This window comes from Austrofundulus limnaeus, unplaced genomic scaffold (genome assembly GCF_001266775.1).
Source record: "Austrofundulus limnaeus strain Quisiro unplaced genomic scaffold, Austrofundulus_limnaeus-1.0 Scaffold45, whole genome shotgun sequence".
Taxonomy (NCBI): domain Eukaryota; kingdom Metazoa; phylum Chordata; class Actinopteri; order Cyprinodontiformes; family Rivulidae; genus Austrofundulus; species Austrofundulus limnaeus.
This window is the reverse complement of record NW_013952447.1, coordinates 2,233,435-2,248,719: the sequence shown is the minus strand read 5'-3', so window position 1 is coordinate 2,248,719 and position 15,285 is coordinate 2,233,435. Positions and strand designations below refer to the sequence as shown.

At 38.1% G+C, this 15,285-nt stretch overlaps 1 protein-coding gene across 1 annotated transcript in view; it reads right to left on the bottom strand.

The window, feature by feature from the left end:
* The window catches only part of dgat2 (diacylglycerol O-acyltransferase 2), a 21,791-nt gene extending 6,840 nt beyond the window's left edge, over positions 1 to 14,951 (bottom strand). Inside the window, exons 1-6 of the mRNA XM_014007923.1 lie at positions 14,698 to 14,951; positions 11,396 to 11,524; positions 10,507 to 10,614; positions 7,898 to 7,968; positions 3,897 to 4,101; positions 1,064 to 1,238 (exon numbers count right to left, since the gene is read on the bottom strand). Coding sequence (XP_013863377.1) covers positions 1,064 to 1,238; positions 3,897 to 4,101; positions 7,898 to 7,968; positions 10,507 to 10,614; positions 11,396 to 11,524; positions 14,698 to 14,737 — 728 coding nt within the window. The 5' untranslated portion in view covers positions 14,738 to 14,951. The remainder of the gene's footprint in view (positions 1 to 1,063; positions 1,239 to 3,896; positions 4,102 to 7,897; positions 7,969 to 10,506; positions 10,615 to 11,395; positions 11,525 to 14,697) is intronic.
* Positions 14,952 to 15,285: the final 334 nt, after the last annotated feature.

The window sequence follows — 15,285 nt, the reverse complement described above, 5'->3', positions numbered from 1 at the left end:
TTTTCGCTGTCATTTTCATAAATGGGACACTTCCTGATATCTGAGGTAGGAAACAGCCTTATATGGTGTTTTTGGGGTGGTAATTATGCTAATCTCCTCTCGCGTGCACGAGCAGCTGGATGCGAACAGGTGGAATTTACACAGCTCATTTACACACTTTTCCTGAAGATAGAAGAATTTGTTGAATCTGACGTGACATGTTCGTACAAACCCTTCGTACAAACAAAAGTAAGAGAAATTTAGGATAAGAATACGAACATGTTTTTGCTTGAGGCCCAATGTTCTCTTTGAAAACTTCACCATACTCACTCTATTTTTGTCTTCTACTACTTTAAACTTTTAGCTTAATGCTTTGCTACTTTTAGCCTTTAGCTACATTTAGCTAGGTTTTTGTTTTTAGCTGGCACCATGCTACTTTTAGCTAGTGTTTGCCTGCTTCAAGGTTTCAGTTAGAGTGTTTTTTTAGCTTCTTTGCGATTAGGCTTTTTTTTTAATTTTGTATTGCAAGTCCTATTTTTGTTTTCCAAATACCTTGTTTACCCGGTTACAACATTGCCCCCATTTAAATGTTCAACAAATCTGTGAGATCAAAGTGTGTGCAAAATAAGCTAAAACTTCAAGCTTATGTTATGAACGAAGGTCCACATAACTGCTTGTCTCTCTACAGCAAGCTCTAAGCTTCTTTAGACAAGGTCCACCTGGTGATGTGATAATCCTCCCTTGTTTGGGCAAGTGATACAAACCAAGTCAACTTGTCACTGCTGTTCTTAACAGAAGAAAAAGTGGAGCTGAGGGCAGCTGCAGGTCGGCTCACACAGCCTGACCTCTTTGAAAGCCTGCCACAGGGGGCTTGCACCCTTCACAGGAACAACACATGGCACATTCAGAAAAGATTTAAGTCACACCCTCTCTGGGCATTATTTAACCTTTCCTGGGGGGAATAATCTAGGATTTAGTCATTCCAGTGAGTCGCCACACAGGCAAGAATGACATTTTCTCAGCAGAATTGGTCAGGACTCYTTTCACCGCTGAGAACGTTGTGCACAATGTGGTATATTCTTACCCTTTCTGCAGGGCCAGCCGTACGAAGCCTTTACGGTTCTTCAAAGTGACAGAATTCATGCCGGGGGCACAGTGTAGGGACTCTGCTGCTCCTCCGACAACAATGACCACAGCATTTCCTGTTCCGTTACACGACAGCAGGTAGTCAATGGAGTTCCTGTTCACTGGGCAGATACCTATAAGAGTTTAGAGGGTTAAAAAACATGCAGTTTCTCTAGTTTTAAATGCAATACAAACTTGTCAAATTTAATGTAATTATTCTGTTTTGTAGGTTTCCTGCTTTAAACCTTATATTTGTTTAAGTACAAAGACAAATAGAGAATGCAAGAAGGTTTCTCTCCATCAAAACATTTGCAACAGGAACATTTCTGACATTTTGAAGGTGGCAAATGCATCGACTCCGATCTGATGTCCTGTGATTGTTACAATATGCTCCAACATGTCATGCATAAGGTTGGCATAAGTTACAGCAACTCTTTCAGGGATAAAGATGTTCTCATCCTTGATAGAGAGAAATGTTGGTTTGAGAAGAGTAAGAGAAGATATTTTTGTTTTTTTTGTTGTCCCCCTCTTACAATGCTGTTAATCCAAGTATGACAGCCCTCTGTGAACAACAGGTGATAATTAGGGCATTACTGATCGTTAGGCCGATGGTCCTCTTTTGCATTTGATCAAACAGTTTTGATTGTCATCGTTAACTTGTTAGTCCACCATGTGGAGGCACTGCTGATGAGTTTACCTGTAATTTCTAAAGCTGAAGAAATCTCTTGGAGAAGAGACATTAGGCCTCATGCAAGAACCGTTCGTACGCACAGATTTGTTCTTAAGTTGTGCATACGAGTGATTTAGGAGAATTTGTGGCATTCACCAATGTTTTCGTATTCTAAGATTTTTTTCAGGTACGAACAAAATTCACGTGTGGTCCAGACCTGTCGTACATTTTACGAGCAGTCAGTCTGCTGTTATCCAGACGGGTTTTCCTCACTAATTATTTTATATTTTGTTAGTTTGAAGATATTTTGAGTTGAAAATAAATCACACTCCATAATTATGTTGACAATAGGCTATTCTGCTTGAATTAGAGTTATAATTTTAAATGTAATAATTTAGACTAAAAATATAAATTGTCRGTCCGGCCGGCTTATCCGGGATCGGGTCGCGGGGGCAGCAGCAGAAAGACCCAGACTTCCCTCTCCCCAGCGACACTTTCCAGCTCGTCCTGGGGGACTCCGAGACGTTCCCAGGCCAGAGGGGATACATAATCCCTCCAGCGAGTCCTGGYTTTTCTCCAAAGTGCCAGACWTATTTTGAAAACATTTTAAAATCCTTATTTCAGAACCGCAACTGACACCACTTGCGACCACGTGGGGGTACGGTGTGCGACGGTGTGTCTTCTGAATAAATGAAAATGATTTAACACAGTTGTTTATACTATTAGCAGCTCTTTTTATTCCACAGCTGACCTGCTAAAATGACACATTTTATTTTCTGGATCTCTGAGAGCAGGACTTCAATCTCTGAACTCGTAAAGTTCTTCTTTTTAATTTTTGCTGTCATTTTTCATGAATGGACACTTCTTTGTATCTGAGGCAGGAAACACAGCCTTATATGGTGTTTTTGGGGTGGTAATTYTGTTAATCTCCTCTCTCGTGCACAAGCAGCTGGATACGAACAGGTAGAATTTACGCAGTTCATTTACACACTTTTCCTGAAGATAGAGTTTGTTGAATCTGACGCGGCATGTTCGTACGAACCCTCCGTACGAACAAAAGTAAGAGAAATTTAAGATAAGAATACGAACATGTTCTTGCATGAGGCCCAATGTTTTTTTCAGGAACAAACTTAAAAAAAGGACTACCTTCACAGATACAAAGCTTCTGTGCAAAGTTAGTTTAACTTATTCTTAAAAGGTTATTATCCAGGTTATTATCCAGGCAAACTATGCAAACATAATCAACAGAATCGATACCAAAACATCTATTTAATTGTCATATTTTATAAATGAATGCATTGATCTACAGCAATGTCACAGTAAGGTTTGAAGTACCCCTGTCCTTTCACTCCTCTGTCCTTTGCCCAAGGTGGCTGCAGTTCCCTGTCCAAACACTAGTGGCACTAATAAGCCAAAAAGGAAAGTCCAGCATCAAGCTCAGAGAAGTCTTCTTCTCTTCTTAAGATTTAAACAATCCTGCAGAAAAAGTCTTTAAACGACAAACAGTGACTGGACTTCCTCACATGTGTTTGAGCTAAGTGATGCTTTTTTTCTCTTCCTCAGCATGCACCAGTGTTGGACAAAATTTGCAGATGTCCCATAAGTTGTCTAAAACAAAATGTGATGGGGTGTGGACACAGGTAGACAAAATCATGGAATAAAACAAACTCCAAAAAAAAGTTACTGAGCAAAAACAAACCATGTTGAACTGAAAGTGGCTGAAGTGTCAGGTCCTAATACATACAAACCTTTATTTTTATGTAGGAAACAGATAAAAAAAAGTTTCTAATTTTGAAAAAAAATCTGAGCTTAGAGCTCCAAATAGGTCTAGATGTTCACATTCAGTTCTGCAAAACTTTTAACGTCTGTGTGGAAATTTATTTCAAATTTGCAAATTGTGTATCTCTGTTGTGCTGTCAGAGGAGAGTATCTATAAAATATCTCAGGGCAAAGTCTGAGGAGTAAACAACTCTTAGAACTTAATGCTCTATAATCACACTGATCAGCAGATCCAAGCAAAAAGAAACAACTCAAGCTGTAAAACAGGACATCGATCTGCTCTCAAATAAATTAATCAACCTACATAAAAAAAACTCCTGCAAGATTTCCTAAATCCACTCACCTCCAGACATTAGGTAGTCTCGAACGACGGGCAAACGAAAGTTTCCTGCCAGCGTTGCCAGAAAAGGCTTGATGCCGGGGAATTTCTTGGAGAAGCCAGTCGCCTCCGTCCCAAAGTTGCAGAAAGCACCAAAGCAGAAGATGCCATGGGGGTGGTAGCCCAGTATGTAGTTCCGGTTGGGCAGCAGGTCATGAGTTTTAATGAGCTGCAAGACAAAGACGATGAGAGAGAAATTGTATTATGAGAAGGATGTTTAGGATGTCTGGGCTAGTAAATAATATCACTCAGGAGCCTGAAAACTGAAGCTGTAGCTTTAAACAAGGTAGCAATGAAGATAACTCATGTCTAATCCACTTTTTGCTCAACTACCTGTGCTTTGTTGAACTTTGTGTGTTACATACACACTGTATGTAACATTACCATGTACTAACAAGATTACACAATATACAGAATGTGTGGCCTTCCACAGTGTTGTATAAAGTACCTTAAAGTGATACTTTGGTCAAAGTTAAAGTCTCCTCTAAGAATATTACTTGAGTAAAAAGTCTTAAAGTATCTAATATATTTTGTACTTAAGTATCAAAAGTAAATTTCTGACATTAAATATACTTAAGTATTAAAAGTAAAAGTATTGAGTAAGAATGAGTGGCCAGATTTTCCAAAATGACATTTATTAGGAGGTGACATGTTCAAAAAACGTTTTTCTAAAAGGCCAAAATGACTATAATGTCATATAAAAATGTTGATGTTAAAAAAGTTAGGATAGCTTTTTTTTTTTTTTTTTTTTTTTTTTGGTGGTTGGGCAGGCTTTACATTGAGTTTGAGCTCGAAACTGCCAGTCCAATCTGGCAGCCCTGTTCTCATCCAACCACAATTAAATTCACTTTATCCTGGAGTCACAGTTTATCAGGATAATATTTTTTAACAAATAGCTGTAATGATATAGGAGTAACGACTTTCTACTTCTTACCTTTTTAAAACATGTAATGAGTAGAAAGTACATATATTTGTGTAAAAATGTAAGGAGTAGAAGTAAAAAGTAGGCTGAAAAATCATTACTCAAGTAAAGATAACCAAAATTTCTACTTAAGTACAGTAACAAAGTATTTGTACTTAGTTACTTTACAACTCTGGCCTTCCACTGTTTTTTAAAAGTGTGACTTTGACAACTTGCCAGTGTTAAAAAAATAGGACAGCCTTATCAGCTGAAACCAGAATAAACTCTCCTCAGCCAGCTCAGGTCCAGTCATAAAATTATAAGCTGGTGTAATGTCTGTGGTGTGGGCCTGTTCATGCTGGCAGCAAACAATTTGCATTAATCTACGCAAAAGATCTGGGCCAAGACTTATCACACTGTGTACACAAAGCCAGTCAAACCAAGCCGTTGCGTAATCACATCAGCTAGAAGGCAATCCCGTCCAAAATTACCACAGCAACGTGGCTCTCCTCGGTCGGTGTGGCAGATGTGAGGCATTAAAGAGACGACGCAGGGATGTTTCTGTTTTCCCACATGAAATAACTAATAGAACATATTGGAGGGCTGATAGGATTTAAGTAGCATTAATGCAAAAATGTTTTGGTTTCTTGGATTAAATCAAACTAACAATTACTGTAAAGGCCTAGCATTCCTTAAAGAAATGCATATATGTCACCTTTTATGCCAGAACTTTAGAATAAGACAATTACTTTATGAGAAATGTTGGAGTTGCAGCTGTTTTGGTCCAAACTTTAAAATAAGATTATGTGAGATCTCATGTGATACTGAGAAACATGGCTTGATCTATTACCAGTTGTGTTGTGAAGGAGTGTCAGCTCCAATCACATCAAAGCTCAACATCTATAAAACTGATTTAATTATAGCCATAAAATCAGATTATTCTGAGCTCAGAGACAGAAAAGGGATCAAAAATCAAGTGTAGATTTATAGCAAGTAACTAACATTTGAGCTGAAAAAATGCCCACAGCCAAAGGAGAAGTGATAAAAATGAAGAAACTCAAAAAAAATTTTGAGTCAACCCAATTCAAGCTGGCCGCCACAGATAAATTACCTTAACAAAAAAAGCCTTTAACTAGTTAAATTTTACAGATATTGAGCTATGCTTTGGGCCGTTCCAAATACATACTTTAGAAATCTGATTTGAAGTGATCACTTAGCATTTAAACAGTTTTCTGTTTATTTACTGGAGTCGACTGTGTATCTGTTATTAAAATATTGCATAATTGGATTTTTTTAAATTAAACTTGCAGAAAATAATGATTATACCCGAGTTACTTTTGCAAACCTTGGAAACCATAAACCTGGCCTTGGTGTGATATTTTTACCTAAAAGCATTAAGTGGTACAGTCAGTCCTGTCTGTTAGCAAAATATCTCACGAACCACTGTAAAGATTTTAGTCAAACTTTCAGAAAGTTATCAGTGGATGAGCATTTTCAACTCAATAAAAGTTTGAGTCAATCTAATAAAAAATGGCTGTCACAGCTAACTGAACTCAGCAAATAGTTTTAGTTTATAGCAGAGAGTAATTCCCAATGCATACATTGAGCACCATCTTATCTCACAGATGAGATTGCAGACATTTACAAGATTTGACCAAAATGACAATTGGTCTAAAACAGGCATAAACAGCAGCAGATGATGTGCATTCCTCCTTTATTTTGACAGAAAGCAATAGCAATGATAGCAATGTGCATGTCCTACAGAAATGCAGATATTTTTAAAACAGGACAACGATAACAGAAGCTGCTGAGTTCAACTATGTGACCTCATCGCTCAGCATAACGAGTGGTTACATGGTCCAAATCAATATGGTCACCAAAGTTCAGCTGGCATTTTAAACACCCTCAGCCAAAGATCTGGCCTTTTTGGTTCATCATTGCTGCACCAAACAAAACAGACAACAGGACAACAGAGCTGCTTCATGGAAGAAGAACCTCAGCTTAGCCTGTTAGCCTTTGCGCTAGCACTGACACTATATTGCCTTATATGTATTAGCTCGGTGCTAGCGGGACAAACAAGCTAAAATGAGGTCCTCCATCCATATTTTCAGTTCCAGGCTGAGTCATTTCTACCTTCTCTCTGTCAACGCTCCCTGGTTTCATTTAAAAGAGTCGATCATCAGATATTGTCCAAGATTAACCTTCAGGGTGGATTTAGCTTGCTAGCAGCCTCGCACCAATAACCTAGTTGACATCATCATTTACCCAGAATGCTTTGCATGTAAATAAAATGGCCCCGTCCGTGCAATATATTTTTAAACTTCTAGTTTAAAAATTATAAAAACTGAACATCCTACAGTATTTTTACTGTCTTTATTTTACAGTTAAAATATATGCTGATAGATTGATAAAGTCTAATGTTACAACTAATCGGGGATCCCTTTAATCTTTTCTTTGCCATCAGTGTGTGCAGTGACTCAAGTTTGGACTTTGAGTAATGAAGGATACTTGGATTTGTGTTTTATTTTCACAGTACAGAAAAGTATTTGTGACATAAGTATATTTTGRTTTTACCAGACAAACATGAGAGCCTGTTAAGAACCAAAGATTCAGAAAACTCTTGTGACGACTCACTGAAGTAAACAGACTGTGCTCCAGGTTTGACAGGTTTTGCGTGCTCATGTTCAGCTACTGTACCTCCCTCTACATGCCCTCCTGTGTGCTTGAGTGTGTGTTTGTGTGTACTGCTTGGTGATAACAGTTCCTCAGACTGAACAACAGATAACTGACAACTATCAAACAGAGCAAACTCCAGCCCAACGTCAGCCCCTCATTAACCTGGGACAGGGACAACGTGGAGCAGACAGCTGATACTCCATCAGCCCAGATAAGACTTATCTACAGGACAACATAAAAGCTGCACAGCTGCTCAGATCCTACAGTACCAACACTGTCAACTTATACTTTTGCATTTCTGCTCTACTCTTGATTTTTTTAAAGAATTGTATTATCACCATTACATTATTCTGCAATGGTTCAGAGAGATTACGACATGCTTACCTACCCTGATAGGGAAATAATCTCTGAAATATGTCCACACCGTCCAGTTTCTAACCCAAGACGACCTCCTGCCACCTGAGAAGGACAGTTAACCATTAGAAATAAATCAAATAAAAAAAGACAATTAAAAATATAACCTGAATTTTGTAAGGGTTTGGGTCAATGTACAAATGTCAATTAAAAAATGGGTCACATTGACTTGCAAATCATATAAAAGGATCAAATGTTTAAATCCATGATAGCTGTCAAAATATGTGATTGTTTTCTTTGCATGAAAAAGCTTCGACCATTGGATTGGTTTACTTATTTTAATACGGGTTGCTGCCATAAATTCTAAATTCCCCCTTTTAAAAATTCTAAAAAATGTACAATTTCTTAATTTAAAATATTAGATGATAATGTTGCAAAATGCTGAAGCTTAGGTTTTGTGACCAGAGTCCTACGGAGCCCGCGAGGGGACATGGGAGATTTTTTTCTTTTGCATTCCCACGCAATAGTATTGCGTTACCTCGCAATACTTTTGCGTTACGTTGCAATACCTTTTGTATTCCCTCCAAAAGTAGTTTTAACACTGTTGTGCCTGCCGGTTCATTAGCAAACTCACATGTTCACCATTAGCGAGTTAGCCTACTGCTTTAATTCAGCTTCAGAATGAATATACAGTATCACACAGCCACGCACGGGTATGTCATATGCCGATATTTTAACATAGTGCAGCCACGCAACATCAATGTCAATTTCACAAACTTGTGGCGACACATCCTGTTTTGGTAACCAGATATTTCAATATAAAAGTCTGGTTTAATCTAGTTCATATACAAAACAATCTTTTGCGAGGGAACGCAAAAGTATTGCGAGGGAATGCAAAAGGACCCCCCCGTGTCCCCTCGTGGTCTCCGTAGAGTCCTTCATTTATTCAGATTATTTTATCACACAGGATACATTTGAAATAAATAAATAAATAAATAAATATGCTTAGGTAGATAAAATTAAGTTTCAGAGCCTTATCACAGTGAACAAAATAAGAGGGGAAAATATGAATCACAATGTAAATTTCAAACCAATGCAGCTAATTCCAGTTGCATAAAATTACTGTTACAGAGTCTGAGACGTGGCTGAAGGTTTTCCTCATCTTTTTTTTAAGCATCAGTGAGAATTTCAGAGTACCAGGTGTAATCTCAAAGCAACCTGGCAGAGGAGGAAGGGATTAAAGTATACACAATGTGCTGTGGAGCTAAACACAAAGGGACTGAAAAACAAACCAAAGTAAAGTTCTCTCAGGTCATCTCACTCATTTTTCTTTCTGAACTCATTGTTCTCTCAAAATATTGGACTGATTTCCTCAGAGTTACACTGGTTCAATCAGGAGCCGATAACAGCTTCTTGCAGGTCCTTCTCAGATAAACTTCACCATTACAGACAAATAGGTGACTGACTGTCACATGTCAATGTTTAGGCACCTGTAGTGATTTTATCAGGGAGACATGACAAGTTCAAAAGACGCTTCACTTCCAGTTTTGAATAAATCTTTGAGCCTGAAGTTTTAATTTATTTTAAGTGATAAATAAAAGTTATTCTAAAGGTTGTTTACATACAGGCTTATTTAAGTCAATCAGTTATTCTTATATAGTAAATAAAATAAAAATTAATAACGGCCACAAACAAAATCTGTTGTATAGTGTTCATCAGCTGCCCTGATTTCTAAAGATCAGAACCGACAGTAGAAACTCTTGTATAGTTGACTTCTATGGTTTATCAAGACCCCAAAGTGTTTTTCACATACAGACATTCACACACTGATGATGGTAAGCTACATTGTAGCCACAGCTGCCCTGGGCCACCCTGAGGTGAGGCTGCCATGCACCGGCGCCTCTCTGACCACCATCAGTACGCAAGTGGGTGAAGTGTCTTGCCCAAGGACATGACAACTGAGACACCTAGAAGGGGGAATTGAATTGGCAACCTACCGGTTACAGGACGACTCCCCTAACCACTCCGCCACACCCAACCTCTACAATAATGGCTGTGCTTCAGTGTTCATTCAATTCTTCAATTTCTCCAGGTACGTGGCATGAAACAGCATTTAGGACAGAACACAATCCAAGCTAATCCTTACAGAATATCCTACAAAATGTTGAAGTAAAAGTTATACTGGAACACTAACGTCCCTGTATTCCAGTCCAATCCAGTTTATTTATTAATTAACTCCTCCAAAGGAACAAAGTGATGTACAATGAAATACAGCAAAAACACTGAACAATAAAAGATAAAAAAAAATAAAAACAGGAAAACTGATAAAAGCCCAAGTTAAGGTGTGTATGGATGTAAAAAGCTTAGAAAAATAGGAAGGGGCAATAGTTTAACGGTTTAAAAACAAATATAATCATTTTTAAATGGACTCTAAAACGGATTGGTAAGCAATGCAGGGATTTTAAAACTGGTGTAATGATCAAATTTCCTTGTGCCTTGTATCCACTCATACACCATCATTTAGGATAGCTACATGCAGCAAACTTCAAGAAAAATCTTTTCAACTTTAAATGATGATAAAAGCAGTCTGTCACTGATGTTGAAGCAGCTATCGAACCAGTGGTTAGTTTATTCCCATCTCACCTTGTTTTGGGGTGTTCCAGTCAAAAATGAGCCAGGCGGTGTAGAGAGCTGCGATCAGCCAGCAGTCAGTGCAAAACATGTAAACCAGCAGCACAGTGCAGGCGATACCTGGAGAAGGAAACCACATGGAGTTGTACAGAAATCTATTCAAACGTTAACTGTTAATTAGAGAAGTCCCTAATGTGTTTGCAGCTTAAAGATTTGAACTTTCTACACTGAAATAAAAAGCTAGCAGTCCTCAAGGAAGTGCAGATCACCTGCCATCCTTCAAGCCTGATCTGATTAACATCATCTTGTGTTGAGAAATGATGGAATTGTAGCAGTTCTAGTCAAATCTTAAAAATAACATTGTGAATGACTCTCAGCTACCACCACACCAAACCTTAGCTCAGTATTTTCCAGTTTAACTGAAGCCATTTTGTGTTGGCTGACATTTATCAGCAGTGGCACATCTTGAATTCCACTGACTTTGAAAGTTAATTAGTTTTAGATGCACATCCAGTGATAATTATCGGAGAYTTTCTATCAAATTTGTCCAGTGGTTCACGAGATATTTAGGTAACAGAAAAATAGCGTTAGATACAATAGGTAATGCTAACGTTTTACCATCTTGCACAATGAGCAGCACTTGCATTATGTGTTGTCAGCTACAACCATAGGAGATTTTAGCTCTAGATTTCTAACACTAGTTGAAATATAAGGTCTAATGTCAGCTAAATGTTGGGTTGGTCGAAGTTTATCATTTGTTGGTGTACATCCAATGATTAATTTGACAGTTTGATTTAAATTAGTTCATGAGATATTTTAAACGCGTCTACCTGGGCATTCAAAAGCATTACTGATCAACTTTTACCTTTAGGCAGCAGATAKTAACCCCAGACACACTCACCCATAGCTAAGAAGGAGATGACCCACTGCAGCACAGAAATGACCTGCAGATGTTTTTCCATCCTGGACCTGCAGGGCCAGAGTGCTGCTGGCAGGTCCTGCAAGGCAGAGAGGATGCTGGAGCCGGTGCCTGAGCAAAAAATAAAATAAGAATAAAAATAAGAAATAAATGAATCAGCTAAACCTCAATAACCAAAACACAAAAACCAGAACAAAAAAACATTTTTGTTAATATTGTTGTTAAATTCAACTGAACTGATATGTGATGTAAATCTTGAGTAATTAAATCAACCCTGAACAAAACTAAAAGTTAATGATTTCCAAGAACTCTGTGACTGATGTTTGCATGAATAAACAGAACCACCAACCCACAGCTGCACTGCCTCAGATCCTCACTGAAAGAAGCAGCGCAGCTTCAGGAGGTTAGACCACAGGAAGAAGGTGCGTGGAGGATCTGCCACATAAGGAGCTGCTAAAGATCATCAAGCTGAGAGCCACTAAGCAGAGCGGCTCCCCCCTGGAAAAACGCCGTCGTCTAATCCCATTTAGGCTCACTGAAAATAACCTAGTTCCAGGATTCTCGTAGTAATACCTGTAAACTGGGATGTTCCTTTAGACTTTCTGAATGGGCAGCAGAATTCAGCTGCTACAGACTAGTTCTGAGAAGATCAGTGCAGACTTTGTGTCTGAGAAACCAGACATCTGCCGCAGGAAGTCATTAGGTGTCAATTAAAAGATGCTTTCCTGGAAATATGAAGGTGGTGCAGACAGAGGTGATAAGTGTTGAAGTAAATTTACTTGAGTACTGTGCTCAAAAAAGTTTGAGAATGTGTATTTTACTTGATTGTTTTACTTTTTTAATTTTACTACACTAGATTTTAAAAATAAAATTCAAAATTTTTACTCCACTACGTTTATCTAAGGCTTTAGATACTAGCTACTTTTGTAGTCTTGTTTGTGTAGTTTTTGTCTATGTGTTATACAAACGCACTGTAAAATTACACACTACACCCTTATACAGTAGGTGGTAATATGCATCTTTAATGGTATACTAGGTTTAGGTATATAGATAAACTAGGTATGGGTATACTAGGTATGGGTACACTAGGTATGGTTAAACTGTGTGTAGGTATACTGGGTGTGGGTATATGTACACTAGGTGTGGGTACACTAGGTGTGGGTACACGATGGGTACACTAGGTATGGGTACACTAGGTATGGGTACACTAGGTATAGGTACACGATGGGTCACGATGGGTACACTAGGTATGGGTACACGATGGGTACACTAGGTATGGGTACACTATGGGTACACTAGGTATAGGTACACTATGGGTACAGGTACACTATGGGTACACTAGGTATAGGTACACTATGGGTATACTAGGTATATGTACACTATGGGTATAGGTACACTATGGGTATACTGGGTATAGGTACACTATGGGTATACTGGGTATAGGTACACTATGGGTATACTAAGTATAGGTACACTATGGGTATACTAAGTATAGGTACACTAGGTACTGTATAGATATACCCAGGTTAGACCATTTTAGACAAATTTTTGTTTGATTAATGGATTTCCACCAAATAAACTTTATTCAATTGTTTTGTACAAAAGTGTTTCTATTTTATTGTAACAAATTAGTTCAAATATTACAAATGACAACTAAAAAGCTCTGATTAGATTTAGAGCTCGTTAATACTCAGCTCTATCAAAACTGCTCCAAGTCTTTTCTTTGAATGTGTGAATATGTTAAATAAGATTGACAGTTCTTGTAAAAGGGCTATACATTGGGATGAAATAGATTTGTGCAGGGGCGAGGCATTCACCTTCCAACCTGAGAGTCGTTGATTCAAAACCTTGCCTGCACACTGTCCTTGTGTCTCTGGATAAAACACTTAACCACACTTCCCCATGTCTACAGTATATCTGGTGGGACTCTGATGGTCTGGAGGGACCATAGGAGCAGAATGGCAGCCACACTTCCACCACTGACTGTGACTGAGGAGTGAATAAATAATTCATGAACTTGTAAAAAGTCCTTGAGCAAAAGTGTTATATAAGACTAATGCATTACTTTTATTGGATATTTGGAGTTATCGATATGTCGAATATAACAGAAAAATTATTCTTTACTACATTCAGGTGAAGTGCACATTGTTAAAAAAAACTTCTAAATTTTAAGTACTTTCAGTACTTTTACTTACTTACTTTAACTTTAACTTCAGTAAAAATTCGACAGAGTAATATTTGACCAGTAGGATCGGTACTTTGACTGGTTGCAAGTGTGAACTGTCCAAGAAGTTTGGAGTGTTTTAATGCAGGAAGTGATAAAAGTCCTCTCCCTGTGTATAAATACTGTTTACTTTCATCAAACAGAAAAACACTGCAAACCGGTCCAAATGATTTCCAACATGTCCATGAACTCTATGCTGCAGTGTTAACCTGTCTGTGTAAACTGAAGCTTTTAACACAAATTATATTCTAAATGCTTGCACTCTGTCCCATCTTTTCAGTACCTAAATCAGCTGAAAGTGGCTCAAGTTTTCACTAAAATCTGTTTAAATTTCACTGATCAGTTTTACAGCTGAAGTCAGAGTTTATCGCCCTGTTTTCCGTTCTGTTTATGCAACTTTCTGAAAGCCCAGTGGAGGGCTCACATCCTTTAACATGTTTAATTATGTGAAAAAAGAAATAGGAGTTTTGCACATCTAACAAACATTAAATATTTTAGTACATTAAAAGTTGCTTAGAAACATGCAGCTAGTTTTTGTTCTAAAACTATACAAAAAATACAAGATTGCCTCAAATAAAGGACTTAACAACTTTAGGGCAAACGTTTTGTTTTCTTTTTTTTCCCCACCCAGTTTTAGCAAAAAAAAAAAAACTAGTTTTTAATTTTTCTCATGTGAATTTTCCCTCTTTTTTCATATAAAAAATGTTTTCAAAAACATAAGACCCAGTCTGGTCTGAGCTTTTCTCATTTAACAAATAAAAATTACATTTTTACATCACAGCATAGACTGAAATATATATAAAACAAGCAAAAGCATTATCAAGCGAATAATTTGTAACAGTAAAATGGTTTAAATGACCCTTTAAGAATTTAGACACCTGGTGTAAGCTGTCTGGGGGGATCCCCACCTTGTTTTTAATTTCTTTTTACTTGTGCAACAAATGTTTTTATTCCTATGAGTTCATTACTTCATTACAGCCCTTTTACTTGGTGAACTGTCTGAGCTCCTCTGCCCGCTCTCAGGTCTGTCACATCATGTAAAAACAATTAAAGCTCTTACCTCTGAGGACCCCAGAATATGCAGCTAAAATGGTCTTCATGGCTGAGGCTTGGAGGGCGCCGCCGGAAAGATTTCAAAACAAAAACCTCTCAGAAGTCGGAGCTCGGAGCTACAGGTCCTCGGCCATGCCTGCACCCYGCAGAAGGGAACTGAAGAGCGACCAGCTCACAGACCCCCGGGGGGTGGATGGAGCTCAGCTGCAGAGGAGGGGGGAGACACGCTGATGAAGCGAAACGAGGAAACTATCTCCCTGTCTGCACGCGCCGCGCGCTGCTGTCTGTATTTATGAGCGCGGTCACGTGGGTCTGCCCAGCTGCGCGTGGAAACCATCCCTCCTCTACATGAGTTGGAGGATGTGCAGTGTTGTATAAAGTACCTCAAACTGATACTTGAGTAAAAGTACAAGTATCTTATCATAAAAATACTTTGGTAAAAGTTAAAGTCTTCTCTAAAAATATTACTTGAGTAAAAGTACAAGTATCTTATCATAAAAATACTTTGGTAAAAGTTAAAGTCTTCTCTAAAAATATTACTTGAGTAAAAGTCTTAAAGTATCTTATATTTTTGTACTTAAGTATCAAAAGTAAA